We start from the raw sequence: 17,512 nt of genomic DNA, 5'->3' as shown, positions 1-17,512 counted from the left end.
AGAAGCAGTGGGTTAGCATTCAAATGTCAAGAGTTTCTAGGCAAATATGGAGGGTACATTTCCTCATAGGATAAAATAAATATTTCCCACATTTTTAGAAATGCTTTCTGAAGGGGCAAGGGCAGGATCTCCAGCCACTGAAATACCTGGACTCAGCTATATACTACATGAACATACGTGCTTAAGACATTAGAGCGTCCATCCCAATTCACATTAGAAGCTGATCTACAACAGAACATAGCCTCAAGAATCCACTAAGTAGTCAAATTATTATTTTTTAAACTGGCAGTTTGCTTCATATAACTAATATCTGGATTCATACTTATTGGAGATGAACAAAAGGCTATGCAAACACTTAATTTCACGTATGCAGATCAACTTTAAGTCAGAAACTGATGTCATCTTACTTGCTGTTCCAGTTTTTCCCATCTTTACACCCAAGCTGTCGAAGTACACTGCACCTGCATTGAAGATTTAAACACACTTAAGAAAAAGGTCGGTGAAGAATTGTTGAAGGTGTCATGTCCACTGAAATACAAGCATAGCTTACCTATTAATAAAGTCTATGGCTTGTGCTTTCAACTGTTCCGCACTGTGCAAATCTGCAAGGACAAGGGTATCAGCAACATTTTCTACTGAGAGGTTACTACACAAAGCTTCTTCACACATGACCTTCAGCCGTTCCAGTGCATACTATCCAAAAGGAAAACATAACATTAAACATTTACTCAAACTAGCAAGTTTTTAAATACACGATATTTGTAACTTAGAAAATGAAGTTTAAGCCCATTACACATTGAACTGAGGGTACTTTAAAAGTCTTTAAATTACTTTAAATATAAAGAAAGTATGAATTAATGCATTCAAGAGAAAGACTAATTTTTCTTAAGAAATTTCTATTTGCATAAGTGCAAGATACAGGATATTTTTTAAATAAGGTTTTATTCTTTAAAAACCCCTTATTACTCAATACTCTTAATGAGTATATTTCTCTTTTCTACTATTTTAAACACCAGTCAGTACACTGCATGTTGTCACTACTTAATTCTGAAAAATAAATTATAAGGCTAAACAAATCATATTCATAACCATTAAAAACTTAGTGTATGTTATCAGAACATCCTTGGCAATTTATTGAGGTAAAATTGACATAAAATAAATAGCACATATTTAAAGTATATACTTTGATAAGTTTATACAGCCATATAACCATCATTAAATCAAGAGAGTGGACATATTCATTACTCCCCAAAGTTTCCTTCTATCTCTCTGTAACCCTTCTTCCTCACCCCACCCCAGGCAATACCTCTGATGTGTTTTCTACTGCTACAGTCTGCATTTTCTGAAGTCTTCTATAAATGGAATCATACAATTTACATTTGTTTTTGTCTGGCTTCCACGCATTATAATTATTTTGAGATTCACGCATGCTGTTGTCTATGTATCAATAGTTCTATGCTTTTTATTGATCAATAGTATTCCACTGATCTACTGACAAACATTTGGGTGTTTCCAGTTTTTAGCCATTACAAATAAAGCTGCTATAAACATTCATATACAAGTCACTGTATGGGCATATGCTTTCTCTTCTCTTGAGCAGAAACCTATAAGTAAACTCGCTGAATAATATGGTATGTGTAAAACTTTAAAAAAATTGCCACATGGTCTTTCAAAGTGGTTGTATCATTTTACATTCCCATTAGCAGTATATGAGAGTCCTAATTTTTCCATATCCTTGACCATACTTCGTATGGTCTTTGTAATTTTAGTTATTATAATATAGTTACAGAAGTATCTCACAGTGGTTTTAATTTACACTACCCTAATGTGGTTGAGCATCTTTTGATATACTTGAATGACACTATTTTAGGAAGTGTCTGTTCAAATATTTTTATTTTTAGAAATAACTTTGTTTACTTATAATTGAGTTTTGAGAGGTCTTTATACAGTCTGAATACAAAAGTCCTTAATCATTTATATTCTGGACAAAAGTTGTTCATCATCAAAACAAAAAACAGGGGCTTCCCTGGTGGTGCAGTGGTTGAGAATCTGCCTGCCAATGCAGGGGACACGGGTTTGAGCCCTGGTCTGGGAAGGTCCCACATGCCGTGGAGCAACTAGGCCCGTGAGCCACACTACTGAGCCTGCGTGTCTGGAGCTTGTGCTCCGCAACAAGAGAGGCCGCAACAGTGAGAGGCCCGCGCACCGCGATGAAGAGTGGCCCCCACTCACTGCAACTAGAGAAAGCCCTTGCATAAAAAAGAAGACCCAACACAGCCAAAAATAAATAAATAAATAAATATACAATTTGCTAAAAAATAAAACAAAACAAAAAACAGAAACAAACCCCAAAGTTGTTCATCAAATATATGCTTTGCAAATATGTTCTCCCAGTCTGCGGCTAGTCTTTATTTTCCTATGTCTTTTGAAGAAAAGAAGTTTTAAATTTCATTGAAGTCCAATTTATCATTTTTCCTTTTACGTATTATGTTTTTGGTGTCATAGCTAAGAAGTCTTTGCCTAATGTAAGATCATGAAGACTTTCTCCTATGTTTTCTTTTAGAAGTTTAAGATTTTTAGGTTTATAATCTATTTTGCGTTACTTTTTGTATATGATGTGAAGTTCGCATACAAAGTTTTTTCAAATGAGTTCAACCACAGTACATCTGTTTGGACATAGGCTATCCAACTCCTATAGCACCATTTATTGAAAAGACTATCCTTTCTCCACTAAACTATCTTTGCACTTTTATAAAAAATTAAGTAGTCATACATGTGAGTCTATTTCTGTACTCTATATTCTGCTTCAATGAGTTATTTGTCTCTCTTGTCACCAATACAATGCTGTCTTAAATACTGAACCTTTATGAGTCCTCCACTTTGATCTTCTTTTTCAAAGTTATCTGACTATTCTAGGTCCTTGCACTTGCATGTCAATTTTTCCCCTGCAAAAAGCATGCTAGGATTTTGATAGTGACATGTTGGTTTTACTAATCAAAGGAGAATTGACATTTTAACAATGTTAAGATTTCTAGTCCATGAACAAGTTTTTTCTCTCCATTTATTGAAGTCTACCTTAATTTCTATTAGCAGTATAATTTTCAGCATACAGGTCTTGAACATATTTTGTCAGATTTATGTCTACATAATTCAAATTTTTGACTCTATTATAATGGCATTTTTACATTTAAATCTTTATTGAGATAGTAATATACACTTGGTCCAGTTTCTCCCAATGGTACCATTTTTCAAAATGAGTATAATTATCACTATATATACATATACATACACACATACACACACACACTTACATACACACACAGACAGAAGTGGCATGGACATTAATACTTTTGGAGAAAGCTCCCAAAGTGCTTTAGTGCTTTGAGGATTGAGAACTACTGGCTTTGAGATTTCCTGAAATTTTTGTAGTTTCCCTACCTTCAGGAAATCACCATTATAAAAGAACATTATAAAATTAACATTGTTTTTTTCTCTATACTCTTATATTAGAAAAGAAATCTATGAATACAAGATTAAGTTAGAAAAAAATACCCAATATTTTTTTCCTTTTTTTAGACAAAGGTCATGCACTGTATCTTAACACTAAGAATATCTCAAAATTGCAATAGACTATATATGCTATTGTGTGTGTGTTCTCATAAAACAGGGTAATGATACACTCAAAACTATTGAGTCTACAGTTAATCTGCCATTTCTGTAAATTGGCTCAAGATACTTTTATGTCTTATTGATTTAAAAAAATTTCATTTCTATATTATCCCACTGTGTGTTATTTCATAATACTCTCAAGAGCCATCCACAAACGGTATAAATTGGTTCAATATTTCAAGTTATTGGGGGTTCTCATTTGATGATAGTTTTCTAGATACATCAAGCTTGAGGACATTTTTCAGCTCTTTAAGACCGAATTACTTACTTTGTCTGCAGCTGCCAACAAGTTGTCAGCCATTTTGTCAAGATTTGGCGCTTTCCCTGTGTAAATGAATCTCATCATTTCTTTAAAAACCTCAGGGTCTACATCATTTATTTCCACTCGATTCTGGTATTGAAAACAACAACAAAAAAGTTATATTTCAAGAACACACACATACACAAATGAACCAAAGCAAAACTGACAGCAACTTAAAAGCCCCAAAGTGTATTTTAAAATTGAGGTAAGTAAATCTTCAGTAGGCTAAGTAAGTAGGCAAAGTGAGGCAGGCAGGTCTAAGAGAAGTACACCAAGTCAAGCACTACCATGGAGGAACATAAACCCCAACTTCTCAGTTAAAAAGAGTTCAAACAGAAACAAAAAAACCTGTAAGGCCAAACTAAATACATCTGAATTCAGTTTCTGACCTCTATCTTAGAAGAAGATGGTTATTAACTTTTTTTGTTGCTGAAAAGAATTAGGTGGTAATACAATGCCTAAGACTCAATAACCACTGGTTCTAGTCCCAGCTTTAAGCAAAGGTAAGGTCAGGTATTTGAGAACATACCAGAGCCCACTACCTCAGAAGTCTCCTACAAAAACGGCATGTAATATTATCTACGGGCACCTCACCTCTTTACTTGAGACATACTCAAGTCCAAAGAGGACCAGTTGCTTTTTTGCTCCTGTATCTTTGTATTTGGTCTCTCTCCTGAGATCAATGAAGCTAAATAGTTAACACTAAACAATACCAAACTTTTCTGACCCTTTGATGACAGTAACATTTGACATCATTGATCAGAAGACTGATCATACTACCTGCCCAGACCAATAATCAAAGGAAAGAAAGAAGCTACTTCGTTGCAGCTTCTAGTTCTGCAGGGAGAATAAAGCTGAGACATATAAATAAACTCAGGAGTTGCCTAGTTGGAGCAATAAGGCTCACGTGTAATGCAACCCGCAAAAATCAACCTCTGGTCTTCAATCTGACTACATTTCAAGATGACAGGTGAAAGAGAAATATCTGAGAAAACCAAATAGGTTGTATCTTGATTACAATTCATGCATACTAATAATGACATAATTTATGTCCTTTATTAAATCTAATAAATATCCTCTTATTATAGTGGCAAAAAGAATGTAGGAATTGTCTTTGTTCTAGAAAACAAGTTCCAAAATCAACTCAAAGTCTAGAAAGAAGGAATATACATCTTAACTGGAGAACTCTCAAATAGTTATGGACCAGTACAGTCCTTTTGGACAGCTATCCTTTTGGATAACAACTACCCACTTATTTTGCTACCAGAAGGGTGCTGAAATAGCTGTTATGTGGAATATTCACCCACAGTAAGCTACATCTATTTTTCTGTGATAGAACATATTTCCCCCCATCCTTCTATTTCTTTCTAAAATCATAATAAGAAAATACACCTTTACTTTTAAAATATACATTCCACTATTCTACATTTGTACAAATATTAGCCCTTTAAACCATGTTTACCTTTTTGCTTTCTTCCATTTCATGTTCAAACATTGCATTAAAAACTGGGGATCGAGCTGTAACAAGATTAAGCATCATTATTTAATGTACAAATTTATGAAAGAAAGGTACTATATTACCCAAAAGTAGAAAGTACCTGCAAGTACAGATTTATGAGCTTTAAATTCTTGTCCTCTCACGAAAAAACTGCAATCTGTAAATCTTGTGTTTTCCCAGAGATTACCTAAATCATCTGCTAGTCGACATTCAGGCACCTTTAAAGTATTTGTATTAGTATGTCCTGATATATTTACTGAATCTTGGACCACACTCACCTAATAAAAAAGGGACAGCAAGAAAAAACACTTTTATAAATTAATATCAATAATAAGCTACTAAGTCTAAACTTAAACTTCTTATCATTAAAATCACGTAGAAAATTCAATGTACTCCTGATCAAAAATAGTAATACTTGGGAACTGAATTTAAGGACACAACTTAAAGGAGAGAAATAATGTAGAAAACAATTGAAACAAACTAGATCATTTTAAAGTGACATTTTATGTAAATAAATGGCTTAATGATTCCTTGGAATGCTCGGCTATTAATCACAAAAAGTATTTCTCAACAAGAAAAAGGTCATAATATGATTCCAAATTCAAACAAGGAGAAGGTATTTTTGTGAGGAGTAAGAAATTTCTTTAATTTTTATTTCCTCACACTACAGACCTATCAACATTTAAAGTTTATTATACATTCAATAAACACAGCATCACTCTTATGACTTTTTAGAGTATTTTAAAATGTTTTTTAAAACTACAGACTACAATATGCAATTTGGGAAGTATTTTAAGTGTTGTCCCTATATGTTTCAACTCTAAACAAATTGATTTAAATATCTAGTAATATTGATTTAAATTTTAAAGTATGAGAATTCTCACAAAACCAATGTAGTTATTAATGTTCAATGAAATCTTTTATTTAAAAAAATCAACAGTAAGAACAATATAAATATAATTTAATTCGATTTGCAGACCTTTTATTTACCTGTAAAATAATCAATAAATAAAACTTGGTATGACTGCAACATTGCTTTTATATGGAGTCCAATATATATGGATTAAATTATCTCTCAGATGACTACATACTGAATGAAGTCTTAAAACACTACTGATTAAGTTTGGCACACTAATTTTTTTAGGAAAAGGAATATACTATTACTAGGAATTTCATATTACATTTAATAAATTGAAGAAAATACTACCTCAACTAGTAAATCAAATGTGTCAAGAGTAAATGAACCATCTTTCACAAAAAGTGCTATATTAGTTATCTACTATTTCAAGTTACTAAGTTTTATGGTTGTTTGTTATGCAGCGATAGATGACTTTTCATTTAAAAACATATTTCATAAGGCTTTTGTTAATTAAAAGTAAGTATAAGTAAGGACAAATACAGTAAACTATGTAGAAATTGTAAATTGGAAATGGATAAATTGGACCAAACTACTAACATGCTAAGAAAGTGTAATGGTCCAATATAAAATGTTTGAAGAATATTAAATCTCATTAGTCCTCACTCATCCAGATGTAATAACATCTATCTCATATGAATGAATAGACGGCTTCTAAAGAAAACTTCATTTTCTGAGGATATTTTTATTAACCATTTTGTTTGTCCGCTTTTATTAACCTTTTGGAATCGCACATTATAGAAATCATCTAATCCAATCACCTCATTTTTAAAAAAAAATTTGAAAAAGTGAGATCCAGAGAAGGTAACTAAAGTGTCCTAAATCCACTGCTAGTCAGTATCAGAGGAAGACTAGACCTACATCCCTTTTTACAGCATTCTTTGTACTAGACAGTATTTCTTTGGATTTTTAAAGAAATTAGTAGTACGTTAATGCAATTATGGTTCTGAAGGGATTTATCACAACAATCTTCTGAGATGTTCTTCCAAATATAGGAGCCAAGACATTGTGCACATAAATAAGTTCATGAATAAAGATTCTTCTATTAAGTTTTTAATTATTCAAATTGTTTCTAAAATTTTACAAACTACAAAACAGAAAAAAAAAAGCTTCACTAATCCTTACCTTATTGCTCTGTTACACCATACATTATTACTTAACGATACATAAATCAAAAATGTTGGTATTAATATTCAGGGTTTAGTTAGGATCACAAAGACAGTGTTTGCTTGTTCACATCAGCACTGCTCTTGAAATTTCTAGAGAGCAGAAACTGGATTAAACTGAACAGTTCAATTACTTGCATAAAGTATGCAGTGGAGTCATGAAAATGTGACCATATTATTTAAATTTAGGAAAAGATTTCTTAAATTCTACTTATTATCTAATTATCTTAATTCAAAACAATATATTTAATGTAAAAATTTTACAAAAATCAGGTGATAGAAGGAAAAAAGTATCAAAAAACAAAGCCATTATTATCGGGCACAGATACTGATGATGATATATTTGTACTTTGTATATATAATCACAATTCAGAAGAATTTATATTATTGGCATACACATCTACATACTATTATCACAGCAACCACAAATTTTAAGTAAGACATAATTAAAATTTCATATTCTGAAGAGTATTCAAGGGACTACTTATAGAGCAGAAATTAATGATCTAATTAAAACTGATATGCAATGAATTCTGATGATTATTTTCTTTGATACCTATAATTAAGAAATTGGTAAAATTTTCATTTTTTCTAGTACATATTCAAATATAGGTAATGAACATTCTTACTGAATGGAAGCTAGAGTAAAAAATTCAGAAGAAAGGCTGAGATTCTTTCCTGAGGTTAAACTGTTGTTCTTTCAAAATAAAACAACAAATGCACAATACTCAAAACTGACAACGTAAAACCTCAAACTCATTTGACAGCTCCTTTTCAAATTTGCTTTTGGATCAACTCTGAGAATATAATTTAGACTAAAGATGAACATGTGCAGGCTCTAATCAGCTGTGACTTCCCTGGAAATCTGGGACTACTGGTTCCTATTTTTAAAACTCTCAATTCTCTAAACTAATTCTGAAGGCTAGCTAGGAATATCCAAAGGTGCATAGTACTACAAATTCTGCCACTCTAATCAACTACCTAACCATCCCCTACACTGGCTCCAAAGTGATAAACTTTTAGTAGTCCAATTTCATATCATCTTCTAGAATACTGGGTCTTAGACTTTCTGGCTTTCATAGACAGGTATCCTTTTTTAGAATGCAGATGATAGAAATCAGGTTGTCAGTTTTCCATTTTGTCATTTTTAGAGAATAAAACCCAACTTCCATCCACTATCAAAAGTATTTTAAAACAGAAAGGTTAACTTAGCAACAGAAAAATAGGAGGGGAAAAAAAGTCCTTCTAAATGAATTAATTTAATTTTATGAACAATTCATTACATATATTCTACCTGTATATATAGTCTTCTGTATACCATAGAATAGCATGGGTCTTTGAACCATAAGATTATTTAAAATCTGCTGGATTCCAAAAGGTAAAGCAATTTAACCAATTTTCTATTTTTCCTACTTATTCCTCAATTCCTGTTTTCTGCATCACTTTGGGAGAGAAGGGGCAGAACTGTTTACACTGCCAGAAATTTCTACCTCTGGCTATTTGACTCATAGTATGGAACTTGCAAGATTATTTACATCTTGCACCAAAGAGTAGCACCAGACTGCCTTACCTGTCTACAGCACCACTTGCAGGGGAGGGGAGGAGGCAGTTCTTTAGGTAGGCCAGTGCAATGCTTCCTCCTCTTCTGCAAGCAGTGCTGGAGATGCTGTAGAAGGAAGGGCATCAGTGAGAGGTACGGAATAAAGAGGGAAAGGGCACAAGGAATGTTTGTTCAAAGCACTTTTTGCCCACCTATGTTAAATACAGTGCCCAGGGTATAAAGGTCTACATCAGTAAAGGTATGTATTACAGCATCCAAAACTGAATTTGATCAATGTCAACTTAAAATACATGTCATGGTGGGTTCGATTTTTAGGAGGTCACTAGCTTGTATAATTTAGCATGTGAATAAAAAGTATACTTCAAAAACTTGTATCAGAAAAAGATCTTAATTTCAGCCTTCATTCTGAACTTTTTGGTTGTCTAGGTTCCAATAAAATATACTTAGGGAAATATACTTAGTAAACAATATTTCAATTCTAAAAAAAGAAATATTTTCTTAAAATGTTTATTCACAAAAAGACTTTTAGCTGCAGTAGTTTTTTTTCTTAACTGGATTACACAACCTTTAAGATCCTTTAAATTCTAAGATCATGTGATTAAAAAAAATTAACATGCTGAAATTTAAGATAACTGCTAAAATTATGAAAAGATTCTACGTTAAGAATGCTTAAATAAATAAATAAAAAAAGAATGCTTAAATAACATAACCTACAATTATTTAAAATACTACTTAGAGCATCTTATCTATTGGCAACAAATGCTTTAGTATGTATTTTTATCAAATTATTTAATGATAAGCTCTGCTCAAGACACTTGCGGTATGTGCTTTATCAACCAAATAATTGTATTCATAACAAATTCATCATACAGTTCATTTAACTTGTCTAAGTGAAAATAAGATGCACTATATTTGCACTATGTAGTCTCTGGGGCCATATTTCAATTAGTTTGTAAATCTTGCCAAGAAATTTTACACATTTTCTATAAAAAGAGTAAAGCTACCTTAGTAGCAGTTAAGGAAGTTATTGTGCTTCCAAGACACTCATCTGTCTACAATAACCTACTGAAATATATTTAATGCTGAGGTTACCTGATCATCTCAACAATTCATATAGATAAAGCTACGTAATAACAATGACAGAACCAAGTTCAAGCCTCAAATTACGACAAATCATAAGTGTAAATTATTAGAAGGGGCAATGCTGGTAAGTTTCAAAAGATGACATTTCATGCATATAATTATATCTTATAAGTCTGTCAACAGACATAGGTATATCTTAAAAATTTTGAGATGCTTTTGCTTATAATGCTAACATCTATTTGAATAAATGAATCTAACTGCTTGAATGAACAAAAAGCTTCCCAGCCTTTTTTCAGGCACTTTCACTTCCGTTCAAGTATGGATTCAAACTGATACACTAGTAATAATGTTTAATATCATCAATCTGAATATGACAGAAAATACTGACCATCTATTTAGAATTATTCAGAATGAAGAAGATATTCAGAAATCTTGATATGAAGCTATATACATCCATAGTCTTCCTATGAGGAAGAAGTATTTAGTATGTGGTAGTATAACTGTATATACAATTTATAGCTTAAAGACATGACAGAATTTTTTCAGACTGGGCTACTACATTGATTTCTAAGAAAATCCAGTCAGCTTTTACATGGTTAAATATTTGCATATAAAATATTACCAATTACACCAGTTACTTAGTGTATATTTTTGCTTCATCACTAAATATAGCCAAACAGTGAGTTCCTTGAATAAAAAATGTACCCACCTCACAAAATAATGTAAGCTTGTCATCTGGTAAAAGACCATTAGCTTCATCAAGCAAAAAATCCCTTCGAATGAATTTTTTAAAACCCCAGTCTTTCCCTTGTACAAATCGATATGCTCTTTGGCTTTCTGGTGGAAAACAGAATAAAAGTTTAAATAAACAAGTATCCAAGAAACATTCTGTTAATGATAACACAGTTAAATGAATGTGAAAAATAGGACTGGGCCAATACATCCATCATAAAAATTACAGATATGTGTGTTCATAGGTAAAATGTCAAAAGAGTTACATTAGGTAGAACCAGATCATTTCACAGCCTACCAAAATTTCTGGCCATTATCAATGAGCTCACTTTCAGATTCCTAGATATCTAAGTAGAAGAAAAGCCAGATCAAATGTCAAGGAGAAGGAAGAGATCTTTCAAACAATCTAAGCCCTTTAACAATGAAGTAGGATTAAAATACATTGGCATAGGCATACTATTCATCATCTAATACCAGAACCAACTTAGAAACATACCTCTCATTTCTTGTTTCTCCCTTTAAAAATGGATGCTCTATATCACCAGGGCATCCTGTAAGCTTTCCTGGGATAAGCATCCCACTGATTTAAGTTGCATTAACTAGAGAAAAATCCATTAACTGGTAAAAAAGCTAAATAAAGTCCCCTATCATTTCTAGGTCTTCAGACATAGTCCCATTACCTCTAAAAACAATTTTCATAAAAGTCCAGAAGACGGTCTTAGTATGATTAGTAAAAGATTTAATAAATGTCTGAAGTAAATGTTTCAAATGCCTAACATACTGATTAACAGCTGTATACTATGAAATAAACAAGGTCCTTTACAGAAAGTATTCATTATCTGTTATACAAGCTGAAGGTAGAAAACCAGTAATAAATTTAACTGAGATACTCCATGTTAAGGACTGAATGTTTGTATCCCCTCAAAAGTTTCATGTTGAAACCCTATCCCCAAAGTGATGGTATTAAGAGGTCAGTGAGTGGGATTAGATGAGGTCATGAGCGTAGATACCCTCATGAATGTAAGGATTAGTGCTTCCTAGCCCTTTCCATCATGTGAAGACACAGTGAAACACTGGCAGTCTATAAGTAAAACAGTCGGACTAGAATCTGACTATGCTGGCACCCTGATCTTGGATTCAAAGTCTCCAGATTTGTGAGAAATAAACGTCTGTTGTTTATACGCCACCCAGTCTATGTTACTTTGTTATAGCAGCCTGAACTAAGACACTCGCCTGTCTTAAATGTCAGACAATGTGAAAACACATGTGAAACTATGTATTACCTTAGCAACAAAATATATTATTAAAGTGTGTATTTGGAGGGTTTTTTGTAGTGAGGTTAGTACTTGATTTTTGTTATTCACTTCCAGAAATCACTTCAAATTTAATGCAGCAGTTCATATTTTCCTACTATGCACACTGTACATTTCCTACAATGATCTTCTGTTATGAAGTGCCAGGCTACATGGTTTCAGCTGGCTATAATTCAGAAGCTTGAATTGAATTTAACAGGTCCTGAGACTAAGAAAAACTGATTTCCTTTCAGTCAGTGTTCAGCCCACTGCTCAAAAAAATTCTAGTGACAAAATATCAGGACATTCAAACTCCTTTCACATTGTTCTTCAGATTTTATTATCTGGCAAAAATGGCAAGGAAGAAAAAGAAATGTTTCCTGAACACCTATTACATATGCCAGGCATTGAACCAGGCATCTTGCTCTGACAGTAGCTGTTTTTACAAGTGAAAAGTGAATGTCATTTTAGGGCATAAAAAATTTAAATTTTAATATGATTTAAAACTAATTTTACATGTCTTAGGAAGTCTAAGACTTAGTAAAACAACTGTAACTGTACACTGGTATTTAAAATTAACAGCCAAAATGAATGTTTTCGGTTAAGCAGATTTTAGGTTTCAGGGAAAAAAAATCCTAAGTTTTTCTAAGTAAAAGTGTGGAAGTCACAGTACATAGTTACACAGAGACTTCTTCAAGTCAGTTTGGAAATCACTTACCCATTGCTTTTGTTTCTTCCCTTTTAGCGTTCAGAAGGGAAAATTTGAATTTTGCTCGAACTTCACTTTTTGGACAGCTGACTAAAAGCAAATATAAGGACAAGTAGTCTTTACTTTCATCATCTAATCCCTTTGGATTTACCCTCAGGCACCTAAAATAAAACAATAGGCTCACAAGGAGGAAAATAATACTTTAAACATTCAAGAGAGAGGATACTGAAATCATTTGTTAAATCTTTTTTTTTTTTAAGAGAACTGGTTTTAATTTAGAAGTGTCTTCAATTATCCACTAATATATATATATTTTTTTACAAAGTAAGTTTATCTTATTTCTTTTTTTTTATGTTAAATCTTAATAATAGAACAGCACTCCTGTCAATATCCTCACAGTTCTTTACAATTCTCTATACTATTAGGAACTTATTATAAATCTAATATAAAATTAGACAAATATCCATTCAGAAACAGTAACAACAAAATTTTAAAGTAGCCGATGATCATATCAAAAACAAATACCCAAAACAAACAAACATCTTACCATTTCATTTTGTCACTGGGGCTCGATGAAAATGTTGAACTTTTTAACACTTCACCCATTTCCTCTCGACAAAAACTGAAGTTATTAATGGTCCACATGTAGGAAAATTTTACAACTTTAACCTAAAACATTCAGAAAAGCACTTTTACAATGATGACTTTTACACTCTTGACCCGTCACATGTTAAACATTCTTTGACCCACTCTTCTAACACTTCTGGTAACAATGCCAAAGTGCTTCACAATATTCTCAAAATACTACACAACTTGTAAGTGACATAAAGGAAGGCATTTTTAATAGCATGTACCTGTGTGTAACACCAGCTTTCTGCTATAGGACCAGTAGACATATCTCCAGAGAGAGGTGGGGTGGGTTCCCGAGACATTGCCACTTTATTGTAGTCTTCTAAGATTTATGCAATATCCCACACAGTTGAGTGCTTTACTACAAAGAAAAGAAGTTTAATTTACTAATCAAAAAGTTTAACTAACTGAATCAAGAGGAAAGAAGTATTTAAACAGTCATAAAACAATTACTTTCTCAAATTACATTATGAGGAAACATGAGGATTTCATTTAAATTGATGAAAATTAATTTTTTAGAAATAAAACCATAGAACTTTATGCCATATAATACTTGAAATCTGAATGAAGTTAATACTTACAGATTTTATTATACAAAGGCATGCTTTCTAAAACTGTCACAAATCAAAAAATAACATATAGCTTAATAGTAAGATCAAAAACATAAAATCAAAAAATAACGTGGAAACTTGTAACAATATTTGATTCACCTTCCTTCACCTTTCCGTTGACATATTTATGAAAATCAAAAGGACGAAGTTAGAACAGCCCTGGAAACTACAAATATTACTCGTCTCTCAGACCCCCAAGTTCTGACCAACTAAAAACACAGAATGAGACACAACAGGCAATGCTGAAGAATTATATTCCACAGAAATCCACCTCTATCTCAGACACACAGGTTCTCAGATAAGACTTTGTCCCTATCAGAGTGTTCCCTACCAGATAATATGTACCGTCTCATAAAATTTCCTCCCAATTGGCTGTTCTTGAACTACATCTATTTGGACACATAATTAATCATCATAACCTGGCCAGGACATTAGTGACTAGATGGTGCTTTGCAACTTGGCAAAGTCTATAAAAGAAAAGAGGCAAAATCCAGAAGAGCTATGTAAGTATTGCACTTTGCAGGGGTATAGGCGGCGGTGTTGAGATTACATTCCAGTACAAGGAATCAAGTCTGGAGAACACTGTTTTCATTTAAGAATAATTAATGAGTGAAGAAAAGCACATGAGTCCTATAAAAAGAAACTACTAAGGGAAAAAAAAGGAAGGACTTCATTCAAAATGTAGAAGAAAATATCTGCTCTGTGTCTACAACCAATGAAACAATAGTATGAAATAAGAAAACAAAGACTGAAGAAAGCTACCTGAAAGATACATAAAAACAAAAAGAGGGCTTCCCTGGTGGCGCACTGGTTGAGAGTCTGCCTGCTGATGCAGGGGACACGGGTTCGTGCCCCGGTCCGGGAAGATCTCACATGCCGCGGAGTGTCTAGGCCTGTGAGCCATGGCCGCTGAGCCTGCGCGTCCAGAGCCTGTGCTCTGCAGCGGGAGAGGCCACAACAGTGAGAGGCCCACGTACCGCAAAAAAACCCCCCAAAAAAACCAAAAACAAAAATCAAAAAAGATATAAAAGGTATAAAAAAATGCCAAACTACAAATGAAGACGCACATTCAAAATCTGTACTAGAAATAAACAATAAGAAACCACCACCAAGGTTAAAAAAAAATCACAAGTATCATGTTTGATTAAAGGAACAAAAATCAAGATGGCCCCATTTTTCTCCTCATTGTTAAATATATATAGAAAACAGGATTAATTACTACAGAGGTCTAAGGGGGAAAGGGCTGTAGCACAAAGATTCTGCACTATATCATGTTTCTACTCCTTTATGATTGGATTGTTTGAGTAATTCTCCCTTTCAATAATGGCATCTATACTAATATACTCACCCAAATGTATTTATGTAGGTTCCTCACATACAAGAGTTCCTGTCACATCATGTACTTGCAGCATGACACAACTAGGCAATCAGCAAAGTAGCCAGGCAAGAAAGTCAGGATGATAACATTGGGAACACTCTATGAGGAGCACTTAAAAGTCACAATCAGCATTAAAGGAGAGGTGAAGAAAAGTGGATGTCCCTTACTTAAGTAAGCTAGAGGAGATAAATGGTTGAAGGAAGGAAGAGTGCCTCAAAGAAAAGTGAATACACAATTTAAGAGCATTGTACACTGTCACTTTAACAAGAATTATTCACTTCTACATAAAAATGAGGTACTGCTTGTAAGTACCTCCAGCTGTTATCTTCAGTTACTTTTATAAACCACAAATGGTTATTTACGTTTGAAAACAGAACAGCAAACAGGTAGTCACAACAGGGAGATCCAGAGCACCATCAAAGATGTTGGTTCCCCCTCCATATTTAACAGCTTTACTGAGGTATAATTTACATATCATGAAATTCACTCATTTTAAATGTACAGATCAATGATTTTTAGTGAATTTATACAGTTGTCCACTCATCAATACAGTATTAGAGTACTTCCAGCATCCCAAAAGGTCCTTCCCACCCCCAAATTTAGGGAACCACTCATGCTTTCCATAGTTTCACCTTATCTAGAAATTCCATGTAAACAGAATTGTACAACATGTAGTTTTATGTGTGGCTTCTGCTCTTTCCCCTGAATATGTATTACAGTTTCCTGTTTCTTTGCATATCTCATAATATTTGGCTGAAAGCTAGACTTGTTAGTCAATACACTGTAGCAACTCTGGATTCTCATTTGTTTTTCTATGGGTGGTTGTTTTCTTTTTAGTAACCTGCTAGGACTTAACTGCAGTATCCATCTCCACCATATTGTATAGCTGCTGATATCTGTTTGGCTTTTTATTTATTTTTTTTTGCGGTACGCCGGCCTCTCACTGTTGTGGCCTCTCCCGTTGTGGAGCACAGGCTCCGGGCGCGCAGGCTCAGCGGCCATGGCTCACGGGCCCAGCCGCTCCGCGGCATGTGGGATCCTCCCGGATCGGGGCACGAACCCGTGTCCCCCTGCATTAGCAGGCGGACTCTCAACCACTGCGCCACCAGGGAAGCCCCTGGCTTTTTATTCTTAACTTTTTTTGCCTGGTTAGCAAAGCTGCAGGCTGTCCCCTTTCTTTCAAACCAAGTTTGCTACTTTTAGCTGACAAAGCCAAGTTCCTCCCACTCCCTCCTTGGCCCCAAATCAAGCCCCGAATCAAGTCCACCTGATCTGGCAGCAAAGCTGCTGGTCTTCCTGGCTAGCCCCAGACTAGTAAAATTACCACTGTTTTCTACTGGGTTGAAGGTGGAAATAGGAGCAGAAACACGAGTTGGATATTTCTCTTAAGCAAATTCACAATTAATAAATGTACCGAAAGGGCAACGATTATCAACTTACCCATTAGGAATATGTGAAAGAGCCTGTCCTAGTCAATACTTTTGCCACTGATTCTGAAGCAAGCTAATAAAATAAACCACAATAACCAACCTTGAAAACAACAAACCAAGAAAAGTATTTGCAATGCATATAGCACACAAAAGGATAATTTCCCTAATATATAAAGAATTCCTAAAAATCAGAAAGAAAAAGTAAAGAATACAAATAATTCATAGAAAAAGAACTTTAATCATAATTAGAGTAGTATAAATTGAAACTAAGTTAAGAAGCAGTTTTTTAACCCAGGACACTAGTGATAATCCAAAAAAAGTGGTGAGACTTTAAGGATAGGCATTCTCATACATTTCTTGTGGGAATGTATATAAATTGTAAAGTTGTTTTAATAACCTCCCTCATTTTTTTTTGCGGTACGCGGGCCTCTCACTGTTGTGGCCTCTCCCATTGCGGAGCACAGGCTCCGGACGCGCAGGCTCAGCGGCCATGGCTCACGGGCCCAGCTGCTCCGCGGCATGTGGGATCTTCCCGG

At 33.9% G+C, this 17,512-nt stretch overlaps 1 protein-coding gene across 3 annotated transcripts in view; it reads right to left on the bottom strand.

Moving 5' to 3' along the window:
• The window catches only part of SPOPL (speckle type BTB/POZ protein like), a 62,366-nt gene that overhangs the window by 7,588 nt on the left and 37,266 nt on the right, over nt 1-17,512 (bottom strand). Inside the window, exons 2-11 of one of the 3 annotated variants that reach the window (XM_079923930.1) lie at nt 13,782-13,918; nt 13,475-13,596; nt 12,937-13,088; nt 10,904-11,031; nt 9,121-9,216; nt 5,569-5,746; nt 5,433-5,488; nt 3,938-4,060; nt 551-693; nt 408-461 (exon numbers count right to left, since the gene is read on the bottom strand). In XM_079923930.1, coding sequence (XP_079780056.1) covers nt 408-461; nt 551-693; nt 3,938-4,060; nt 5,433-5,488; nt 5,569-5,746; nt 9,121-9,216; nt 10,904-11,031; nt 12,937-13,088; nt 13,475-13,596; nt 13,782-13,859 — 1,130 coding nt within the window. In that variant the 5' untranslated portion in view covers nt 13,860-13,918. Of the gene's footprint in view, nt 1-140; nt 462-550; nt 694-3,937; nt 4,061-5,432; nt 5,489-5,568; nt 5,747-9,120; nt 9,217-10,903; nt 11,032-12,936; nt 13,089-13,474; nt 13,597-13,781; nt 13,919-17,512 lie in introns of those variants that run through there. The other 2 variants (XM_079923931.1, XM_079923929.1) reach the window with 2 other exon arrangements.

This window comes from Stenella coeruleoalba, assembly GCF_951394435.1.
Source record: "Stenella coeruleoalba genome assembly, chromosome: 6".
In the NCBI taxonomy this organism is placed as follows: Eukaryota; Metazoa; Chordata; class Mammalia; order Artiodactyla; family Delphinidae; genus Stenella; species Stenella coeruleoalba.
This window is presented reverse-complemented; position numbering and strand designations above follow the sequence as displayed.